This window comes from Mustela nigripes, chromosome 6, assembly GCF_022355385.1.
Source record: "Mustela nigripes isolate SB6536 chromosome 6, MUSNIG.SB6536, whole genome shotgun sequence".
NCBI lineage: Eukaryota > Metazoa > Chordata > Mammalia > Carnivora > Mustelidae > Mustela > Mustela nigripes.
In genome coordinates, this window is record NC_081562.1 from 130355345 (window position 1) to 130380645 (window position 25301).

General features: G+C 37.7%; 1 protein-coding gene across 1 annotated transcript in view; it reads right to left on the reverse strand.

The window, feature by feature from the left end:
• Window positions 1-25301, reverse strand: part of MALRD1 (MAM and LDL receptor class A domain containing 1) — a 751478-nt gene that overhangs the window by 515841 nt on the left and 210336 nt on the right. Inside the window, 2 exon segments of the mRNA XM_059404562.1 lie at window positions 364-540; window positions 15098-15185. Coding sequence (XP_059260545.1) covers window positions 364-540; window positions 15098-15185 — 265 coding nt within the window.

The window sequence follows — 25301 nt, forward strand, 5'->3', positions numbered from 1 at the left end:
TAATACTTCCATTTTAAACATTCCTATTTTGTGAGTGTGAGGAATAGAAGAGAGACAAACGGTGGAGGTGGGGAGCACCTAGTCAATCACAGTCTCAGAGTCCAGTAAAGTCCAGGAAACAAGTGTTTTGAATCTAAAACTTCGATTTAGAAACACTTACCTCTTGTTGAGCATCACAGAAGAATGCAACGCTGACTCTTCTACTATAATTTTCTATACAAGCAACGTTTACGTTTAAGAACCTATTCTAAGCCAAGTCAAAAATTTCTAACTAGCACATGAGGCCATGCTACTTAAAGATCACATTAGTATTGTCTTATCCATCTTATGCTATGTTTTAATACAAAACAGGAATTCACCTACCACAGAATGATTCATCTGACTGGTCGGGACAGTCATTTCTAAAGTCACATTTCTGGATTTTTTCAACACAGTGACCATCGGTCCTGCAAACAAATTCAGCGTCTGTACAGTTGTGTGGAGGCAATGTTACTGGAGCTGACACTTCTGGTGGAGTTGGGAGGTCCACTGGCAAAGTACCTTGGTCAGGGATAACATATAGGCATAATTCAGTAGATTCTCTAAGATTTGACACAATAAGCTTTTATACGTACATTTCACATTCAATATTATAAAGAACATTTGGTAGTCTTTGGTAATGTGCTGAATTTCACATAAGCGTAGAAGTTGGAGTTCTTGGTCTTAGCAACATCAAATAGTTGGATATAAATAGACGAAGGTACAGAGAGAAATTACTGAAAAACTGCTCAAAACTCACTGAATAAATGGAAGGCTCGAGGACAGGGCTGGGATCCCTGGGAATCAAGGGAGTCCCAGATGCTGGCATTAGGTACCAGCTTTAAGGTCTGGTTGAACCTTCTAGTCCACCAGGTAAATAAACATGGCTCTTCCACTGCAACAATGAACCCAGCAGCTCCTCATCCCTGTTTCACCTGCCCCTACATATTCAAAGTTGCAAGACAGAGATTCCTATGCAAGTATTTATATAATTAAGATAATAATTTCTGAAATTACCGAGCTGAGAAGAAATTTAGAGAAGCTAATTTATACTGTAAGTTAGTCAATCAACCTTTATTAATAACACCCCATATCACGGGTATGGGAGGTGCAACTGACTGAAAGCCAAAGGTTTTCATTGCTGTCAAATAATTTACTGAGTAGTGGATAAGGCACTCAGGTCAATCTTTCATTACAGTTCCATAGGATCCATGTATGAGAAAGAGTATAACACCGTGGAAGCAAGAAGGACACCTACCCTGTCACTCCTGCATTCACAGCACAATTCACAGACTGTGGTACATGGTGGGCGCACTATCATCACTTAGAAATGAGTGAATAGACAGACAGATGGAAGGATGGATGGATGGATGGATGGATGGACGGACGGATGGATGACAGAGGGAATGAACAGATGGACAACTGGAAGACTGTACAATGTATAGAAAACACATGAAAAGTATACATTAGTTGTGAGGTAGGGAAGATTTCCTGGAAAAATAATGTCTTCAGTTTTTAGCTTTATTTTTTTTAAAGATTTTATTTAATTACACGAGAGAGACAGAGAGTAAGAGCATATGCACAAGCAGGGGGAGGGGCAAAGGGAGAGGGAGAGGGAGAAGCAGACTCGCCAATGAACACAGAGCCCCACACAGGGCTTGAACCCAGGACCCTGACTGAGATCATGATGTGAGCCAAAGTCGGATGCTTAAACAACTGAGCCACCCAGACACAAGTTTTTAGTTTTAAAAGATGAGGCGTTGTAGACGAAATGAAAATGGGAATAAGCTCCTTTTGGACAATGAGCAAAGATTTGTGTGAAGGCAGAAAAATACACTGGCCCATAGTTTTTCAAATGCTGTGAGGATTTGGCATGGGGAACATTCTGTGATAGAGTAAGAATGCATGTGATAAAGTCACTAGATGTGGTACTAGTTGGGGGACAATTAGCATATCATAAAGAGCTAAGTGGGGCCAATTTAGGAGTTTGAAATAAATATAAAAAGCGGTGGAGAAATACCAAGGTACACAATCCCCACTTTAAGAGATACTTTTCTGGCATCGGTGTGAAGAATGATTTGCAGGTGGTTCTGACAGGAACAGGAACAGCTAAGCTTTTACTTTAATTCCAGGCAACTAAGAAACCAAAGCAGAGAGAGTACGGAGGAAAAAGCAGAGACCTGAGCAACGTCAAACACCCAGTACTTAGAGGACTGGGGATTTGGGTGGTATTGGGAATTTGAGGAAAGTCCAAAAAATACTACTTGGCTTCTCAGCTCAAGTTTTGAAATAATTAAGAACTAATAAGACAAAAGCATGTAAGATAAATCAAAATATCAACATTTTATGAAGTTAATAATGACCTATTATCTATAGACAAGTGGTCTTTTAAAGCATAAAACTCAGAAAGCAGCAGCCTTATAATCTGTCCTGGAAACTTCCAGCTTGCCTTGTACAGAAGGAAGCCTACCGTTGTGAACTACTGCAAGAAGTTAAGCAGATCTCATTCTCCCTTCAGCTAACCAGCTCAAAAAAGAAAAGAAACTAAGGCAACATGTACGCATGCTCTGGCCCTCCTTGCAAACTGGGTAGTCCGCTCTGACTTTTCCACGCAGCTGACATTAGGGTTCACTCTTAGGGTTTTACTGCTATGGGTTTTACCAAACATGCAATGATGCTTCCACCATAGTGTCACACAGAGGAGTTTCACTGCACTCAATTCCTTCATTGTCTGAGTCCCTGGCAACCCTGGATCCTCTTACTGTCTCCATAGGGTTCCCCTTCACAGAGTGTCATACAGCTGGCATCGCATGTTACCTTTTCAGATAGGCTTCCTCCTCTGAATAACATGCATTCAAGTTTATTCCAGGTCATTTCAACGGCCTGACACTTTATTTCTTTCCAGCACTGAACAGTATTCACTGTTTAGGGCATTCAATTAAATGAACACCGGTTAAATATTTATTGTAGGAAAGGTCTGTATCTCTTGCCAAGCAGGGCAGGACCTTAATACACCTTCCTTATTAGACAGTATTAACGTGCACTGCAATACCCATCGCTGTCCATTTCTTTTTGAATCTTTCTTTGTGAACACATGCCAGTGTTATTTCCAGGACAAACCATCTGAAATGAAATTGCAGTTATAGGGTATGTGATCAGTCAACTTAAGCAATCGTTTTCAAAAGTGATTTTACACATTTCCACTCAGAAATGTGTGCATTTCTCATCTTCTCCGAACCCAGCTAACACGTGGCATTATCCAATGTAAGAAAGATCTACCAGGGCAATGAGTCTGAAATAATAATTCCTTCATATTTTAACCTGTATTTCCCTAATTACTGAGAATTTTTCTTTTTAATTTTAGGGGCTACTCAAGTACCTTGCCCTCGCTTTTGACTAACTGTTCACATGCCCTGCTCTTTTTTTTCTATTGCATTCTTTGGGTTGTTTTTCCTTTCTTATTAATTTATAGTTTTATTTCCCATATACTCTATACTAATCCTCTGTCATTTACTTGGGTGAAAAATACATTCTACTAGTCTATGGTAGGTCTTTTCTTTTTGTATGGTTTCTTTCAAAATAAAAATTTCTAATTCAATGCCTTCCAATTTATCAGTTTTTCCTTTATGGTATGTAGTTTGAAGCTTCACTGGAAAAAAAAAATTCTTTCCTCCTTTTTTTATCATCAATATTTTTTCTGTGATTTTCACAAAATTTTGATAGTTTTACTCTTTACATTTAGGTCTTTACTCCATCTGGACTTTACTGTTATCTGTTCTATACGATATGAACTTAAATCAATTTTCCTTATATGAGTGTCCAATTTTGGATCTACTGATCTATTAAGCAACTCAAAATTTTCTCACTTATTCTATATTTGATCATGAAATGTATTACTCATATATAAGAATGGATAGAAAACATATACCTTGTTTAAATAGTAATAAAAAGGAACAGCCATAAATCTACCATCCAGCTTATGAAATTAAAATTCACAGCTTTTGAACCCTCCACTGTTTCCCTGCTGACCCCAGGCTGCCATCCCTCCAGGCCTGCGGTACGCTGAATCTTGTGTTTTACATTCCTGTTTTCATTGGCTCTTTGCTGAAAGATTGTATTTATTTATTTTTAGAGATAGAGAGCTCATATGGGGGGAGGGCACAGTGTGGGAAGCAGAGGTAGGGAGACAAGCCGGCTATACCCTGAGCAGGGAGCCCGACATGGGGCTTGAACTCACAACCCTGAGATCGTGACCTGAGCCAAAATCAACAGCTGGACGCTCAGCTGACCCAGCAACCGAGGCACCCCATTTTCATTTGCTTTTATCATCTTCCTCGTTTGCATATATGCCAGATATCCTACAGTGCCCATTAGCTCATGATGTGATCAAATAAGCTGATGTCGCAAACATCTTAGAACAGTGACTATACAGCTGGAATCGCATGTAGGTCCTTTTTGAATAAATAAGCCATTTAAATTTGAACTTGGATGAATGGACTCACTCTCTATATGAATTTCGGAAACTTGATTTATTTCCTGAGCAATGTGTACTCACCCATCCATGTTAATAATGTTCTGGCAGTTCACATAGTTTGACTGCTGTATAAGATTTCACTATGTGATCAAATATATCATTTAGCCATTCTATCATCAGTGATTTTTTTTTTTAAGTTGATTCTGTTTGAGGTTTTATTTCATACATTTCTCCTGATGTTTCTAGGAGTGGAATTGCTTAGTCAGAGAGAATAGAGAACTGTATGTCAACTTTACTAGAAAAAGCTGAACTGTTTTCCAAAGTCACTGCATCAATTTCCATACCTCCCAGCAGTGTGTAAATATTCTGATTGTGTGGCCCACACACTATCCATTGGTGGATGCGGATTTACGCACGTGTCTGCCACTTCCTCTGCTGTCTGTTCCCCTGCGCCTCCCAGCCCTTGTTGGGCTCATTTCATCTCTGTCTGATGCTCACATTTACATAGTTCATCTGGTGAGAGTCTGGTGAAGCAAAGTCTTCTTTTGTGTATGTGCAGATATTATCCTCTGAAAGCCTTTCTTCACCCTCAGTTTTTTTTTGCTCGAGGCTAATAGTTATTATTTCGCAGGACTTTTAAATTCAATTCAACTCTCTTCTGACTCTCATGCTTGTTGTTGCGAAGTCTGTCATGAGTCTAATTGTGGTCTTTTTGTAATTGTATTTTAATCTCTGGCTATTTTTAACATAATCCTCTCTCTTCTTTGTTGTTTTTCTAATTCATTTCCAGGAGTCAAGACCTGGACATATTCTTACTATAATATTTTGCGCAAGGTTCACGACACTTCTAAATCTGCCTTATATTAATTTTAAGCCAGTGCAGTCTTTGAAAATGACTTCTCCATTTTCTTCATTCTCTTTCTGGAACTCCAACAGCTTTTATAATCAATCCTTCAGGTAAGTCTACTCCTCCATTCCCCCCCCCATATGTATATATTACACTATGAAACTCTCATACCTATTTTCCCACTGACAAATCAAAACATCGACTTTTATCTTTGAGCGGTTTAATTCACGCACTGAGATTTTTATTTCATTTATTTCTCATTTCAAGAAAGCCAAGAGGATTTTTTTTTTAAATATTCTGTTTCCTCCCCACAGTCCCTAAATACTTTTTTAAAACAATATCATGCTATTTTCTTAGGGATTAGAATCCTTTAGTATTTTTAAGTATTTATTAGTTTTCTATTTTTTACATAACAAATTTCCACAGACTTTAGAAGTTAAGACTAATAATCAGTTATTGTCTGACACAGTCTCTGGGAATGCAAGGTGCAGAAGAGGCTTAGCTTGGTAGTTCTGACATGGAGTCTCTTAAGATTGCTATCAAGATGTCAGCCAAGGGATGCCTGGGTGGCTCAGTGGGTTAAGCCGCTGCCTTCGGCTCAGGTCATGATTCCAGGGTCCTGGGATCGAGTCCCACATCGGGCTCTCTGCTCAGCAGGGGGCCTGCTTCCCTTCCTCTCTCTCTGCCTGCCTCTCTGCCTAGTTGTGATTTCCCTCTGTCAAATAAATAAATAAAATCTTTAAAAAAAAAAAAAAAAGATGTCAGCCAAGAAAACAATCATCTGAGGACTGCACTGGGGCTAGAAAATCTGCTTCCAAGGGGGCTCACTCACATTCCTGAGACGTTAGTGCTTCTATTGGCAGGAGGCTTCAAGCTCCCAGGCTTTCCCCACAGGGCTGCTTGAGTATCCGTTTGACATGGTGTCTGGCTTCCCCTCAGACTGAGTGATCCAAGGGAAGACAGAAGTCTAGTTTTGGAAACTACTCCTAGTCACTGCCGTGTGGGTCAATGGTTACACAGGTCAGCGTGAGAGGAAACTGGTACACAGGGCATGAATAACCAGAGTGGGGAATCACTGAGAGCTTTTTGACTATGGTTACCATAATTTGCTATATTTACTTTTCTTTGTCACTTAGTGTGTCCAAGAGTTCTTCTAGATCAACCTTGAGTCGTTTCTCTTGGAACCCCACTGGTAGCCCCAGTCCAGGTATGGAATGTTCCTTTTGGCCCTATTTTACCTTTTCTGCCCTCTCATCTAGCCCATATTTTCTTATGTCTTAACTCTGAAATCACATTATGCCTCCTGTTCTATTTTCCCATACTCTGTTCCTCTCATCTGGGGATTTCTCTTTTTTAAGCTTGACTTAGCATTTAAATGCATGTTATATTTGACTTTTCTAGATATATGTCATGTTACATTGTTCAGATCACCTGGTCTTTCATATTATTAAAACCAGTAGTCGTAACTGCATCCTTAGGCCTGATTTCAATTTAAATGAAGAAACCATTTCCCTTAAGAAGAAATCATGACCATGAATGGGTATCTTAGAAAAAGAAGGTTGATGAGCCAATGCTCTGGAAAAATAGAGACAACTCATTTTTGTATATCAGAAGTGAGCCAGCAATGACAGATAAAAGGACCAGTACTCTGAAACAGAAATTGTAAGATCCTGAAATACTTTGTCCTCATTACTCTGTTAGTCTACCAGAATGAGTTCATCTTAAAAACCAAGTTAAGTCCAATATGTTTCTATTTGATAGCAACAGAAGAGTAAATGAGAAAAGTGTCTCTTATTCCAGATCCAAACTGGAAAAGGTGGTGTTTGTAGCTGTCTACAAAGATGAAGTTGCAGCTGATTCCTTGACAGCTGGTATGTAGGAGTAAAACAAAGGCCTAAAACATGGTTAGACCAAGACACAATTTGGAAACTGAGGCATGCAAAAGACTGCAAGTTTCCTGACATATTCTCTGGCTTGGGCAGATGGTCCAGACTTTCATCCCAAGAGCATGAAAGTCAACTTGCTCTATACTGCAGTGACTTCAAACAGTCTTTCCTAAAGTATCATCATACTCTCAACTCAGGTGATACTAGAAATTACTTTATGCAGTTTTGAACAATTTTAATAGTAAAATATATCTAGAACAATATGCCCATTTTAGTCAGTTTGGGCTGCTATACCAAGATACCATAGACTAGGTGGCTTAAACAACAAATTCCTAAGAGTTCTGGAGGCTGAATGCCCAACATCATGGTGCAGCATGGTTGGGTTCTTGATGAGGGCTCTCCTCTTGCTTATGATCTCTTGGGCCTTTCCTTGGTGCATTCATGCAGAGAAAGAGATGTATGTCTCTTCCTCTTCTCCTAAGAGCACTAATCCCATCAGGAGGGCAGCACCTTCCTGACCTACTCTAGCCCCAATTACTTCTAAAAGGCCCCACCTCTAGATACCATCACATTGGGTGTGCAGGCTTCAACATATGACTATTGTGAGGACATAAACATTCAGTCCATTGAAAAGGTTATGACAATTATTTTTCACCTATTTTTAACCTTAAAAGGCTAGTGCTGGTAGTAAAGATAAATGAAAGTAATGATGAAGTCAAACCAACAAACAGAAACAACACAAATATCTTTGCATGTTGAACAAAATTGCAAAGGTGAAATGTAGATGACTGAAATTTACACTAGGAAGCAGATTAGTCTGGCTAATCTGATCTTCTTACGCATCCCTAAGCCACATGGAAACCAACTCACCCGCCCACCTGTCATCCTAAGTAAATGACTCAATGTTCTAACTTCTTGCTCAGATGTCCTCAATGTTATAACTTGTTGCTCTATGAATTCTTGTAGCAAATATACTTCATGTTACCCCAATATAATCTTTCTGATGAAAGAAAACACACTTTATACTAGACGTCACTTCCTATAGCCATTCCTGCATTGGTAATTAAGAAAATAAAACCAGTATTTTATTTTCTTTTTAATCTTCAAAGCCATCTTTTTATTTATCTTTCAAAAATAGTGTACTGGACATTTATTTTTCTTTGATCATTTTATAAAACCAGTATTTTAACACCTCTAGTCCTTGATAAATTATTACCAGTTTCAACATACCTTAACTGTGTGAACTGCTTGACTGATGACATGCCTAGTTCTTCTTTTATCCATATCTTTATCTATAGTTCTTCTTTAGTCTACGTTTTTCCTGGGACTTCTGATGTTAAGAAATATATTTAATTTAAAAATCTAAAATATACTTGAAAATCTTCAAGATACAATTGAAGGTGCCCCTAAAAGAGAGCACAAGCAGGGGAGCTGCAGGCAGAGGGAGAAGCAGACTCCCCATTAGCAAGGATCCCAATATAGAACTCGATCCCAGGACCCTGGGATCTTGACCTGAGCAGAAGGCAAACACTTAAATGACTGAGCCACCCAGCCACCACAACTCAGCTCTTTTTGAAACATTTTTGCTTTAACTCATGCATTCAATGAAATTTTCTAGGTGGCACCAAGTATTTTCCATCTTTACAAACACTATCACATATGAAAGTGACTACAAGTAGACTAAAGTAGCAGTTGAACAATTTTCAAGCTAAAATCAAAGTATTTTAACAGCCTTCTCCATTTTTGGTATTTAAAATGCATTTCTCTCAAAAGATGACAAAATAGGGGCACCTGGGGGGCTCAGTGGGTTAAAGCCTCTGCCTTCGGCTCAGGTCATGATCCCAGGGTCCTGGGATCAAGCCCCGCATTGAGCTCTCTGCTCAGCAGGGAGCCTGCTTCCTCCTCTCTCTCTCTCTCTCTGCTGCCTCTCTGCCTACTTGTGATCTCTGTCTGTCAAATAAATAAATAAAATCTTAAAAAAAAAAGATGACAAAATAAAGGTTTGACTTTACAATAGGTTAAGGTTACTTATTTGTCCAATTTGATTTTCTAGAAACAATAAAAATACTAAGTTGAATGGACCACAGGCTTTGGCCAATTTTTTTCATATATATTTGCTACTATTTTCTACATATTTCTAATATATTTCCACTTATTGCTAATATTCCTATATGCTTCCTATATTTTGCAAGACTACACCAAACATACTAAAACCAGAATACTTAAGACTGCCATCATGAGTTTCAAATTTCTCCAGAAGTCTTTTATTAAACTGTAAATATTTCCAATAATTTGCTTTTTCAGAGTCCATATTTCCTTTAGAAAAACAGGGAAGATTTTAAAATGAAATACCTTTATGGAACGGATTATTCTCAGGCAAACATAACAGACACACCAAATGACTTAAAATTATAAAGTAAAAAGCTGCAGGCAAGGCCTTAAAAATGAAGAAGTAAAAAGTACCCAAACTTTTCCCCTTGCCTTTTCATTCATGCTGAAACAAACATTCCTCTTTGCAGAAAGAAGGGTGACTGGAGCAAGCATTTACACATAAAGCTGGTGAGACATTGAGGTTAATGAGGAGGGATGCCAAAAATACACATAAAGCTGGTGAGACATTGAGGTTAATGAGGAGGGATGCCAAAAATACACAGCTCAGTCAGTTTAACAATGACAACAACAAAACCATTGGAGGAGGACATCATAAAAATTATGCTTAAGCATCCTATAAACAGTGACCACACCTTCTCAACTGTAAGCCCTCATCAGCTGCAAGATATACCACGGACATCGTAACAACTTCCCTGAAAAAAATTAAAACACTAATACCTTGGGAGACCGGATATTCATTCTAATAATTGATATATCTAGCAAGTAACAATTCTGATATTGCTGAATTCTGAGTTTTTAAAATAGGATGAAAAGCACTTAGGCGATTTTTTTTTTCAGTTTGTACACAGTATGCTGTGATGTCATGTAGTTATGACTTTAGTTTTACAAACGACCCAGCTATCTCACAAATAATCCTTGAGGCAAGATAGAAGCTGTCGTATGTGGTCTGCTGGAGGGAACACCCTTCTTGCTTTTCTCATACAGTTTGGAGAAAGAGTCATGAAAAACAGATATTTTCTATGGGACACTTATTTTTAAATCTGAATATTGTCTGGCAACAATTCTTACTTAATCATCTACTCTGATGATCTGGTTCAAAGTGAGGGGATTTGACTTTGCCACCATCTTCCATGACTCTCTACTCTGGGAATGAGCAACATCATTATACACTGACACAAAAATAATCACAGGATTCTATTGCATGGTTAAGTTTGTCTACTTTCCCTAGAAATGCAATTAATCTTGTCTAAATGTCTTTTCTCTAGTATCCTCCTGGATTAGTTTTAAAATAATCTATATTCATCAAGATACGAAAACAGAGAAGGTACAATCCATAACAGAGAACTTATTTGAAAATTAAGTTAGAAACAACTGGAAGTGAGAACATGAGAAAGAGCTGACCTAGGAAAGCAAATAATGATGTTGTAGGAAAAAGTGAAATGAAACTAAGCTCACGGCATATATGCTATTGGGGGGAAACTAATGAAAGTTTGCAGTTGCAAGGTTACTAGTCAACACTGTTTTGAACTACGGTAACAATGGGAAAAAAAAAAAACAAGAAATTTGAGAATTATTTTGGAGTTGGAGTCAGCAAGTTTTGCAAGTAGGCAATCTTAAGGGGAAAGTCAAAGAATACTGTGGAATTTCAATCTGGGTTGCTGGAGAATAGTGACGTCATAAAAAGGTGTAAGGAATGAGGGAAAAAGAGGCTGATTTTGAGGAAATAGGTAAAAACGGAATAAAGGACTCCTTATGGTCATTTAGCACAAGATGAAAGATATTGGTTATGTGCCAACCCACATTTTGGGGATTAGGTCAATATTTTGCATCTGTGTGTATGTATTTTTAAGTTTTGTTTTATTAGCCAAGGAAGAAAAACACTGTAGATAATCAGTTCATATTGGAAAACAAATCAACATCTGTAAGAGAATCTACATGTGCTGATCCTGTTTCAGCTAACATAAGGAAAAAAAAAAAAAAACTGGTCATCATCAAGGGCAATATTTTTATTGAAAGCCGAAATTTTATTTTTACGTTCATCTTATGAAAAGATGACATCAAATTCCTTTAAGAAACCTATCGTTTCAACAAGCTCTGTGGTTTTAATCCGGTGTTTCTTTTGTTACGAAGCCACCATTAAAACCATATAATTCAGGCAGTTTTTAAAATTCCATATTTTTCATCCAAAACTTGAACCAGAAAATCAGGACTAATGGTCTGTAACTGATACTTCACATCTCTGCCTCTGGGTCTGGCCACTTCATTCTCTCTCTCTCCTTTGGAACCATCAGCCACAGAGTGTAAGTAGCAAGATAACCAGAGTAGCAACAGTATCGGCAGTAACTTGTGTTCCCTTCTGTATTATTTTATGGTCTCCCCTGCCACTGGGGTCACAGTGATGCTCCCTAAACTCAGACTCGGGGCTGATTTGGGAAAAGCCCTGGGCACTGAAATCACAGGTTCTTAGATGAAACTCTCATTCCTTCCCTCAACTATGTATTTTCATCCCTGCCCTTCAGGATCTTTACATTTAATTTTTCACATCTATAAAGTAGAATATATATTCTCTTCCTTGTGAGGTTAGTGTTTTTGGTGAGCTTTAGGATAGTGGTTAACACTGTTCTCCTAACAAGTAGACATAATTTGTTACTTTTTAGCTAGGCAGCCTTGGGCAGGTTATCCCCTTCTCGGTGTGCTCCATAAAACTGGGAGAGCAAAGAGATCAACCCTATCCTACATTTAAGATCTCTTTACTGACAACGGACTAGACATTATTCTTGACTCTTAAAAGGTTAGAGGATTGGGGGCACCTGGGTGGTTCAGTCATTTAAGCAACCAAGTCTTGATTCAGGCTCAGGTCATGATTTTAGGGTTGTAAGATCGAGCCCCATGTGGGGATCCATGCTGGATGTGGAACCTGCTTATGATTCTCTCTCTCCCTCTCCCTCTGCCCCCTCCACTCCCCCTGCCCACCCATTCGCGGTGCATGTGTCACTCTCTCACTAAAAAAATAAAACATCAAAACCAAAGAAGTTAGAGTAGTATGCAAGATCGTACACATGAGTGGTAAATGCTATTAGTATACCGATTCATCACCTCTCTCTCTCTCTCATAAGGACTTTCTGTATTCCTATCCTTGCCACTTCAGTTGAGAAGGTTTCCTGCGGCCTTGTTAGTCTTGACCACGTGACCTATTCTGACCAGTGGATGTGAGCAGACATTGTGCACAGCATGTCCCAACAGAAGCTTTAAGTGTGTTTTTTTTTTCTGCCCTCTACTTCACAACAAAATATGTCAAAATCTGTCCTCTAGCTTTGTCCCAGATAAACAGGACAGAAGAAACAGAAATACACAACCTGAAGCTCTACAGAATTAAGAAGAGCTCTGAACAAGAAACACATACTTCTGCCATTATTGTTCTCTGCCCACCCACATGCTTAAGAGCAAGAAATAAATGTCTGTGGTTATAAGCCATGGAGGCTCGGCTTTCAACAAAATCTAGGCTATGAGTGTGTCTTATAAGTTATAAAAAACTATAAATCATAAATTTATAATTTATACATAATTTATAATAAATATTTATAAATCATAAAAATTTATAAATCATAAAAATATTTTTATATATATTATATATAACAGGCCTGTTATATATATTATATATTTACTTATAAAATTTATAAGTTATATAAATAATATTGTAGCAATAATAAACTAAAATATATATCAAAACTATATAAAGCACTTCAAAAGATATAGGCATCTCTCCACTTTTCTACCCATTTATCCAACAAAGGTTAACACTAAGTAATATTATGTGCCAGATGCTGTTTAAGTTCTGGACATAAGACAGTGATCAATTAAAAATCACTGCTGTCAGGCAGCTAACAGTATTGTTGGGGGAAACAGAAACAGAACCATAAGGGTGATAGGCGTTGCAGAGAAAAATAACATAAGAAGAAGAAAAAAAATGTCAATGAAGAGACGCTGTGTGTGTGTGTGTGTGTGTGTGTGTGTGTATGTGATGTTCAGAGAAATCCTTACTAATGAAGAAACTTCGGAGCAGATCAGAAAGAAGCACTTCAGGGAGTGGAGTATTTATCTCTTCTCAGGAAGAGGGACAGAAAGGTGTAGAAGCCCTGAGGCTTAAGTGGGCTGGAGGATTTAAGGATTAGCGGAGAGGCCTTGTAGATAAGAGAAGTCAAGCAGAAGCCCAGGGGTGGTGGGTGAAGTCCAGAGGTATGAGGGCACCAGGCATGCCTGCCCTGGAACCTACTATAGAAGTTGGCTTTTGCTCTCCATGAAAGAGGATATCATAGGAAGACTTTGATGAAGGGAGTGCATGCTCTTATCTAAGTTTGAAAAAGATCATTCGCCTGCTGTTTGGAGAACAGATTATATTCCCAAAGATAGAAGCAGAGATCGCTTAAAAGGCAATGATGATAATCCATGCAGACACAGTGGTGGCTTGGACCTTGGACGGAAGCAGTCGACTCTGGATATATCTGAAGCTACTAGCGATGCAGATTTGTTCATGAAAAATACACAAAGAGAAATAAACTGTCATTTACCAAGACAGGGAGGCGTGGAAGAATGGCAAGATGGAGGGCACCATCAGTAGCCAAGAATTCACTTGCAGCCATCAAGAGATAAGGGTGAACTTGTTCAATTCTAATTTCCTTCTTGCTGGTCTTATCCAGAGAAGGATTTGGCTTTCTGCAGAGTTCTGTGGAAACCATGACACAGAGCAGTTAAGGGAACTAATCCTGCCAGGATGATGAGGTAGAGACTCAGAGCTGAGTCCCACAGGACAATGAAAAGAACCGGAGTCCAGCCCTGATTGTGTCCAGGGAGAGGCTGGTGCTCTTCTAACCAGTAACACTACAGTGACGGAGCAGGACTGAAGGTTAAGTCTTCAGAACTGAGAGTGCTTTCTACATGGATTATTGCAATTGCTTTTTAAATTACTGTGCCTCTGATCTCTTTGGAAAGGAAGCTGTGCTCCCCCTTGCTGGGCAATTTAAGAGCCTCCAGCCTCTGAGCTTGATAACCAGTCCTATTAGATTGCTACCATTTTTTTTTATACTGCCTGGGTGGAGCTTTGCCTGGGGTGTTTGTTTTAGCTTTATTTTAGTTTATCATAGGCTTGTCTTAGGTTATTTCCCTTCATTATCTTTGAGAAGTCTACCAGACCTCTAAGTTGAGATGTTCAGTAGGTAATTAGTAAACAAGACTGGATCTCAGGGAAAAGGCTGAGGATGGAAAGAGAAATCTGGGAAACATATATTTGTGTTGCTGGCTTTTTTTTTTTTTTTCCATAAAAGAAATGTGTGATACAGAGAAGAAATGGTTGACAGCAATCCTTAGGAATATTTAGTGTAACCTGACAGGAAACCATCTCTGAAGGTAATGGAGAGATGTATACATTCTCCAAAACAATGTAATTATAAGGTGACCAATTCGGTTGTTATAATCCCTCAAGTATAATGGAATTATGGTTTAGCGTCAGACATGATTTCCTAATATTTTCCACATGATGAGACAGAAGCATAACTGATTCAAACCTCTTTACCATGTTTGCAAAGATATTAAGACTAATTACTAGCAAAGATTCACAGTGATCTTTTCCAGAGTTAATACACTAACAGAACAGAAGGGTATTTTTAGAATATTGTGGGAATGAAATACTGATTTCCTCCACAGCCTTTTTTCCCCAAGTAAATAGGTTTGAGAATACTCATATGTTAAAATGTTCTTCCTTACCAGGATAGAGGGTACAGTCCATGAATGACAAATCATCGACAGCAATGTCTCCAGTGAAGCCATCTCCTACTGAAGCCTCCACCAACACCTAAGAAAAATACAAGAAATCTGTTGATACTGAGAAGGACACTAACTTATGGAAACTCACGGTAGGAGAAAAAAAATCAGCATTTGCTTAAAGAGAACTTCCTTCCAAGCCATTGAAAAAAATACTTTCTGATAGTGTTTCTAAACAGGTATCTTATCCCTACCTAGATGATTCCAGTAAGGAAGCTCCATTCCTTTGTGGGCCCATTAGAAACATGAAGCCCCTTGTGCTTCCAGTGATTTTCCAAAAATTATAATAGATCAGATTTATATCTACTTCCCTATAACTTTCAACCTTTAGTTTAAGACTCACCCCACATTTTTTTTTTTTCTGATCCTTTGAGTATTTGAGGACAAATCGTCTCCTTTTCCCACCTTTGCCCAAAGAGTTCATCTGTTTCCAAGGTCAGAGCTCCTCATTGCTCAAGAAATCCAATTTGTGGCCAGAGGGACTTGGCAGCATGTACATTTTTAAGAGCTTTAGAATTTTCTCGCACTGACCTAATTCTGTAACACTTTATGAAACTGGCTAATCGTTATTAGATCTCTTTCAGAACCGCATTAATCACAGCAAACTCCGATGACATCTGTGCTGTTCCAGGAGCACCAATTCCACCAAACCTCCAGGAAAACACGAAATACTGACAAACCACTACAGTATATGGCAGATTGTGATTAGGCCTGAAATTTACTATAATAGAATTAATCATGATAAATTATTTTAATACTTATGCAAATATGCTGCATATTGAATAGGAATCCTGCTATAATTTAATATAGAAGAACTCAAGCAAACTCAGTAAACACTTTCTGTTTTCCCATTATTTATATAAATATAGGTTTCTGTCGCCTTTTTCGTCACAAATGCTGTATGTGGGAGCTGAAATTTTATTTCTTTTTTTTTTTTTTAATTCTTAGCTTCTCTTCAAACTTGTCTCACACATTATTTATGGGTATCTTAGCTGAAGGGGAGTTTTAAAGATTAAATTGCTAACCTCAAACCTCTTGACATCTTTTCCAACTTTCTAGTCTTTCTTGAGAACTATCCGAGTTTACTCCATCATTTGTCAATAAGGAAATTAAACAACGTGGGAAAGGTATGTACCAATGGGTGAAAGTAACCCACCTACTACTGCCAGAGGAACATTTATGTACCAGTACTATGGAAGAAGTGTCCTGGTGTTTTATAACAGATCTCCCCAAATATAAAAGCACTCTTTGTTTCTCTATGGTCATGAATGAAAGAACTATTATCGACAGAATACAAAAATGCAGAAAGAGGGGCGCCTGGGTGGCTCAGTGGGTTAAGCCTTTGCCTTCGGCTCGGGTCGTGATCTCAGGGTCCTGGGATCGAGCCCCACATCGGGCTCTTTGCTCAGCGGGGAGCCTGCTTCCTCCTCTCTCTCTCTTTCTCTCTCTGCCTGCCTCTCTGACTACTTGTGATCTCTCTCTGTCAAATAAATAAATAAAATCTTTAAAAATAAATGCAGAAAGAATACTCAGTAGAAAATCATACAATTATTCTAGTAAACAAAAATTCAGCGGTCAGAATTTGGCAGAACATACGAAAGAAAATATTTTTTTGTTCTATTAAAACAAAGAAGACAGCAGTTGGGTCCTTGAGAGGGAAAAGGCAAATGCAAAGATTAATTACCAATTAATTCCCTGGATCAATAGGTCTATCTCACTGCAGGACCACATACGACATGCTAAGAAAGGCTGAGAAGATGCAAGAAAAAGAAAAAATTAGGGTCAATAAGAAGAAACACAACTGACCTTGCTGCACTGCTCATGATTATATTAGTTCATGAATGAGGAGGAATAGAAAATAATATAGAAATCCCAAAGTTTGTGGAAAGCACTGTGCCTGTCCATATAAGTATCTGTAAGCTAACTCTGGGGACATATACATACTTCTCTCCACTTGAGAATGTGGACTCAACTGTTCCAAAGTACTCTTTTTGTTGTCATAATGTAATCACAAATTTAAGCAATGGCCACTTGTGAAAATTATGAATATTCTCATTTGTGGGCCACACGAGGTAAGCACACCTCTGAATGGATGCTGTTTGCAAAATCTTGTTTCTATTGGAGTTCACTGCACATTACATGAGAAGCATTTTCATAGTGCTTGTATTAGCATTAGGTGCCAAGAAGAAGGCAAAGAAATAATCTGAGGCAGAAGGCAGTCAAGTATTGTGCTAAGACACAATGTAACCATAATTTTTGCCAAAATATATTCCATTTCCTAACCCTCTAAATGTTAACATTTTTGAAAATAAACTATAACTTCACACTGAAATACTAAAAATGTCAGTTTGTATGAATATCTGCAGTCTCAGCCTCTTCCAAATATTTAATTAAACCAACCATTAAAAAAAAAAAAAAAGAGCCTACGTGGTAACAAATCACATTTTGAGAAAGTTATGAATGTTCAGGTTGAATTCTACCTTTGCCCTATATTTAGATGTGGTCTTGCAAAACACTCTGCATGTTATCCTGAGAAACTAGTCCTAAGAAAATAGTCACACACAAAAAAGAACAAACCCAAATGTCTTTATTCTGGAAAATTCACTTTCATTTCTGGTGTTTTTCCCAGAATAAATGGGAGGATGGTAAAACACAAACATTATTGTATGCAGGGCAGTACTGCCGTTCTGGAAATTAAAGAAGCCACATTTTACTCTTAAGTGCCATTTGTACCTCACTGAATTAAAGGGCAATTGGAAATTCCAGTTTGGTCTAAATGACCTGCATAATCTGTAGAGGCCAATTCTACTTACATTAGAACTATCACTGGCTTGGAACTCTTATAAACTATTCCAGTGCTTCTAAGTTGCTGTTTTCATGGGCTGCTGCATCTAGATGCTCCAACTAAAGACAGAGTGGCCTTGCCAACTACATTCCAACTTGTACTTCTAATTTAACCAAAGACTCAGCTATTAGAAGGGTCTCAAGACTTGCCTGAACTCATCTGCCTCTATATTTAGGAAGTTCTGAATTACTGGCCAAGCATTTTAAGTGATCTGGAAACTCCCATTATTGTATATATGTAACACACCATTTAATCATAATTTTACTGAAATATCTTTAATTTCCTAACGTATATATGTATCTATATTTGTGAACTAACTCATAGGAAAGAAAAAATGGTATTAACTCAACCTGACATCCCAATACCCTAACCATCCCATGTTTGTAAAAGAATACAAAATTCAAACATAGTATATCGATTTCTAATATAATGCATCTTCAGAAAGACTTGAAAGGATTTCTACTTTAAGATAAAAACAAAACAAAACAAACAAACAAAAACCCTATACTCAATGTAGAGCAACTACAACTCCAATGCACTGCTGATGGGAATCCAAAATGGTGCAACCACTTTGGAAATGGTTTGGCAGCTTCTTATAAAATTAAACATGTGCTTCCCTACAATGTTGCAGTCCCACACACAGGTATTGTTTACCTAAGAGAAATGAAGCCATGCCAAGCGAAAACCTGTTCACAAAGTTTATAGCAGCTTTATTTACAATCTTCATCTCCAAAAGCTGAAAACAATTCGAATATCCTTCACCTGGTAAATAGGAAAGCAACTTGTGGGAGATCTATACAATGGAATTCCACTCAGCAATGGAAAGAAACAAACTAGGGGTACATATAACGACAGCTGTGAGCCACAAAAGCATTGCACCTAGTGACAGAAGCTGGGCTCAAAAGGCTACATATTTGATCAATCCATTTACACAACATTCCAGAATAGGAAGAACTATGGAGAAAGAAATCAGAAGAGTATTGCCAGGGGCTGTGGGGAGAAGACAAGGACTGATGACACAGAAGAATGGAGATCTGGGGAGATGAGGGATAGATTTCCTCAGTTGTGGAGCTGATCACCTAAACAGGATGAATTTTACTTATGTAAATTATACATCAATAAACAAAACCATTTACTCTATACTCACTGCTATAAATCATTATCCCAAGTAGTATTTTCACTCTTTTTCTAAATTACCAATTTCATGCAAGAAATTTTATAATTAGCACATAGTAATCTGAAGTAACTCACTGTATTTTTTAATTCAGCTATGAAAATTTGCTTATGATCCACGAATAATTTTCCAGAGAATATTTGTTTTCCCTTATACTTCCTAGTGATGTCCACTTACTTTCATTTACTATTTCCATAATTAAAAATGCAGAAACAAAGAAAATGAGAAACATAAAAATTCTCTTTTACCCTGTTTTTATACTTGACTAACAGCTGAAGTAGCCAAACTCTCATAAACACATCCAGACAACTAATATTTTACCAGATAAGCTACAATTTAAGGGCTCATAGAAAGTCAGCTTGGGATCTCAAACTTTCTAGGTTAATATCTAGGGAAATATTTGCTAGATTTAACATAAAAAGGTCATAAAATCACTACTGGAATTTTTTATACAACCTTGAAACTAATCTCAAGGAAATAAAACTTAGATTTGTCTGACAAATTTTGTGTTTCCTTTGTCCTTTTTTTTTTTTTTTGTATGTCTCTGGCCATATCACATACCCAAAAGTGCAGAATAATTAGAGTTTTCCAATTATTATACAATGTATATGAGCATTATTTATCATTAAACATGGGTCACAAATGTTTTACCTAAATTGTGTATATACTGAGCACAGAAATGGATAATAAAAATAAAACCATGGCACTAGAGAGATGAAATGAAATGTGGGAACAGATAAGCAGGGAAAGCGTAATAAAAGGATTACTTAAAATGTCTGACGTCTGCCTCATCTGTTTAAGATCTGTTTGGGGAAAAAAATCATGGCAAAATTTTTGTTGGTATTTTGGCCACATACCATGTATCTTCTTACCTAATATCAGGCATAATGTATGACTTCCTAAGAATTTTTTATTCTTTAATGATTGTGTGCTTTGGCATTGTGCCAAATGTTTCCATGGTTACCAAAAAGAATTAAAAAAAAGTCTATCTTGGTGATTTTTCACTAAGACAGGATGGCTCCCAGGAGTGTGGTTTGATCAAAACAGGGCTTTCAAGGAGAACAGGTTGCCAAATATTTTAAAAGTAGGATTCTTTCACAAAAAGATACTGTCCTGTAGTTGCTACGGTCCCGTTACTCCCTATTAAAAACTAACTCTAAGGCTGAGTGTCCACCGCCATTTATTATTTAACACCTGACCTACTTCCAATTCCTATCCCTTGCCTGGTTCCCACAGGCATTTGAGTTTGCAATTCGTTGTGCATGTTAGGTCAGAAACCATGAAGGGTCTGAGACTTGACCCTGCTCACAAGCTAACAAGATAGCCTCCCCCGCTTCATACACATATACGGACAGAAGACACCAGACGCTTGATTTAGAGGGACAGCAAACAGCATCAGCCAGGAGAATTCCTTCTACTTTTCCCTCAATTAGATGTTTTCCTCCACAGAAGAAGATCTCAACATGAGGACACTAACTGTCATAAACTGCTGAGACACCTGCTCATCTCAAATTCTAGAGAGGGAGGGAGGATTGGAAGGAGGGAGAGAGAGAACTTAATCTGAAATTTGTAAGCAAATGTCTCAGGGTAAAGGCTATTCAAACACACTCCTCACTCAGATACGGAACTGTGAAGAACACAAGAAATCCACAGAGAATTACCTCCCAGCAACGTAGCTGGATGCTGCCACATTGCTGATGTATTTAATTCGTGGAAGCACTATCACTCCTGCCAATGTAGGTGTAAATTAAAATGTTTTTTTTTTTTTAATTAAAAGGTTTATATCAATTCAGCCTCCTTTTCTCTTACACAATACCCCATTTTTTACTATTCTAAACTAAATGGGTATAATTCATTGGAGTCTTCCGGAGATGACCACCCACCTGCTGTTGGTCTAGCTCCTTTCATACCCACAGAATCTTTTCCCATCAGAGTTTCTGCTGTATTGAGAGTAGAGATTTAAAAGAAAGGAAAAAAATCAAGGAATGGAGAATGCGTTTGGGGCATTCAAAATATCATTCACGTTTCCTTATTTTGACAGAATTCTGTTATTCTTGAATGAAAGAAACAGAAACCTTAAAAAATCATGTCTAAGTATGCAGGTCATGTGAAATTGATTTGTTTTCCACGATTGTTAAAGGGCTGGCAAACCACAGCAGGTCTTCTGAGGTATTTCATGTAGTTTCAGATGTACGAGAAGAGCCAAAACTTTAGTGAGTTCCCCCGTGCCCTCAAATATAGTTGCCTAATATGCCCGAGTTAAAAAAAAAAATAAATAAATGTTAATCAGTCTGAAACTAATTGGCTACTTGACACTCCGCAAACTCACACATTACTTAAAACATCCTCTGGAGACCCACATACCATGTAACCCATTTCACATCTCATCTATTACTTCAATGTGGACAAATAATACTCAATTTCCCCTGTCCTGGGAATTTACAGAAGCAATCTGACTGGAGGTTACAAAGAAGCATTTAATTGAAAATAGTCTAGTCCATATCAAAGAGGAAAAAAGGTAAAGAAGGTTTGGAACTATTAAAAGTTCATAAAAGTAGGTTTTTTGTTATTTAAAAATGATGCAGTAAGGTATAATAAGATTTTCCTACAATACAATACTGGCCAAGTGACTGGCTCGCACATGCCAGATTGAAATTTCTTTAAGGAGCAGAGTTCTAAAATTCCTACTGTTATTTTTCTTTTTCTAATCATGAGGCTAATTTTTCATCCCCTATGCCATTAAAGGTAATAGTTAAAGAGAAAAAAGAACTGTCATTTACTGTTTTGATACACAATGCTCTTTTACGATATTATCTACCTTTCATTCTTTTCATGAAAGGCGGCTCCAAATAATAAACCCTGCACATCTACTACGTGACAACCTAAAGGTGATCTGTACCTAAAGCACCAAGAACTAGGTCATAGATTTAAACCCAAACAATAACACTCATTTGCCTCTTAGTCTAGTTTAATATCCCATAATACCCACCAAGTAGTTATCATGCAAAATCCTATTTCAGGTGTTGGCATCAATGCTACTCCTTCAGAGAAGCCTTCCTTTATCACATAAGCTGAGGAAATTTTCCTTTATAATTTTCTCATAATTTTTAATTATATCAGTATTTGTACATTTAAATGCTTGTCGATCTAGAGACTTTAAGGACAGGCTCCATGAGACTCTTCTGAGGAATACACAGCACCCACAACAGTGTCAGGCACACAGTAAGTACTTAATAAGCACCTGAATGCTTCAGGGAAAAATAATAAATTTCAACTAAAATTACTGATGTCATTCAATGCAATCCCTATCAAAATACCCAGGGCATTTTTCACAGAACTGTAAGAAAAAATTCTAAAATTTGCATGGAACCACAAAAGACTTGGAATAGCCAAAGCAACTTGGAGAAAGAAAAACGAAGTTGGAGGTATCACATCTTGTGATGTTAAACTATACTACGAAGCTCTGGTAACTAAACAGTATGGTACTAGCATGAAAATGGACACACAGATGAATAAAACAGAAGAGATTCCAGGAATAAACCCTCAGTAATATGGTCAATTAATCTTTGACACAGGAGGCAAGAATATACTATGGGAAAAAGATAGTCTCTTTAGTTAGTGGTGCTGGGATAACTGGACAGCTACATGCAAAAGAATGAAACTAGACCACGTTGTTATACCAAATACAAAAATAAACTCAAAATAGATTAAAGATTTAAATGTAAAACTAGAAATCATAAAACTTCTGGAAGAAAGCATAGACAGTAAGCTCTTTCACACTGGTCTTGGAAATATTTCTTTAGATCTTTCTTCTCAGGCATGGAAACAAAAGCAAAAATGGGACTATATCACACACATTGCACAGTGAAAGAAACAAAATGAAAGGGTGACCTACTGAATCAGAGAAGATATTTACAAATGATATAAGTGATAAGCGGTTAATATACAAAACATAAAAAATTCACACAACTCAGTACCCCTCTGAAAGATCTGATTTAAAAATGGGCAGAGGACATGACTAGGTATTTCTTCAAAGATGACATACAGATGGCCAACAGGTATCAGAAAGACACTCGATGTCACTTTTCATCTTTTCATCAGGGAAACGTAAATCAAAGCCACAATAAGGTATCACTTAACACCTGTCAGAATGGCTAAAATAAAAAACACAGGAAACAACAAGTGTTGACAAGGTTGTGGAGGAAAAGGAACCCTTGGGCACCGTTGGTGAGAATGCAAACTGATGCAGCCACTATGGGAAACAACATGGAGATTCCTCCAAAAATTAAAAATAGAATTACCACATGATCCAGTAGTTCCACTTCTGAGTACTTATACAAGGAAGATGAAAACACTAACTCAAAAAGGTAACATGCATCCCTATGTTCACTGAAGCATTATTTACAATAGCCAAACTATTGTAGCAACGAAATGGTCCATCAATAGATGAAGGGATAAAGAATATATGGTGTGTGTGTGTATGTGTGGAATCTAAAAAAACCAGAGAGACATAGAACAATCTGGTGGTTGTCAGAGGCGAGAGGAGCGGGAGCTGGGTAAAATAGGGGAAGGGGATTAAAAGGTACAAACTACCTGTTATAAAATAAGACAGAGGGATGCAATGTACACCATAGAGAATACAGTTAATGATACTGTAACAGCTTTATACAGTGACAGATGGTAGCTAGATGTACCATGATGATCACTTTGTAGTGTATGTAAATGCTGAATCACTATGCTGTACACAGAAACGTAATATTGCATGTCAACTACATTTAAAGTAAAATGAAATTATTGGTGTTACTCATAATGTCATACCATATTGCCCACATGTTTCACAAGACACATGATTATCGTATCAACCAAAAGGTGCAATACGTATTGACTTGTCCTAGTATTTCACATCACATACCTAAACTGTTGACAAATTAAGTCCTTTTTTTCTTTTACAATTCCCCGTGTCTTTCCCTTCTTTACAGTGCCTTGTTCCTGGATTCCGATTCAATTTCTAACCTGTATTTATAGAGCTCTCCTATGCTTTTCTTCCTTTTTCCATTTCTAATGCAAATATATCTGCATTTCCAGGTTCTTCCTTTTTAATCTTCAGTTTGTTTTTGAAGCATTTCTTTTTTTCTGTGATGGTATAAAATACATTTGTTACAGGGGTTTTATCTCCATGTAATTGATAGCTTTATCAGTTGTAGGCATGTGTAAGGAGGGGAGGAATCTACCTCACGGAAATCCATGATTTCACAGATATTCATGCTTTAGGCTAAAGTACATAATGGACCTTCCTAAAGCACAGAATTACAAGAATACCACACAGAAATACCCATAAATGCTGCACACCCTTTAACACAGTCACTAAACATCTCTCCCTAAATGCTTGGAAGAGTGGATAATTTTAACCACAGAGAGCTAGAGGAAAATCTACACTGTATTTTACATCCCGGGAAGCCCCTGCGACCCAAATCAAATAAAAATAAAAAGCAAATACCAATTTCTGACAAACTAGTATATTATCTCCCCTTGAAAACAGGGAATTAGTTATCAAAACCCCTCACCCTGCACTCTCTGGTGGCTCAGCTGGAGGGCCTTTTGTCCCAGTTCTGCCTGAGGAAAATATCCAAGCACAAGTCACCTCAACTTTATCTGACATGAAATAAGCTTGAATTCTCCTTTGTCTTTCGCCCTCTGGTGGCCACTCTCTGTCCCCGGGGCTTCTTTTCAAGAGAACAAGTGAGTCTCAGACAGTGTCTCAAATCAAAAGTTACTTCTCCAATCAAGACATACAAATGGCTATCAGACACATGAAAAAATGTACATCATCACTAGCCCTCAGGGAGATTCAAATTAAAACCACATTGAGATATCACCTTACACCAGTTAGAATGGCCAATTAACAAGACAGGAAACAACATGTGTTGGAGAGGATGTGGAGAAAGGGGACCCCTCTTCTACTGTTGGTGGGAATGCAAGTTGGTGCAGCCTCTTTGGAGAGCAGTGTGGAGGTTCCTCAAGAAATTAAAAATAGAGCTTCCCTATGACCCTGCAATTGCACTCCTGGGTATTTACCCCAAAGATACAGATGTCGTGAAAAGAAGGGCCATCTGTACCCCAATGTTTAT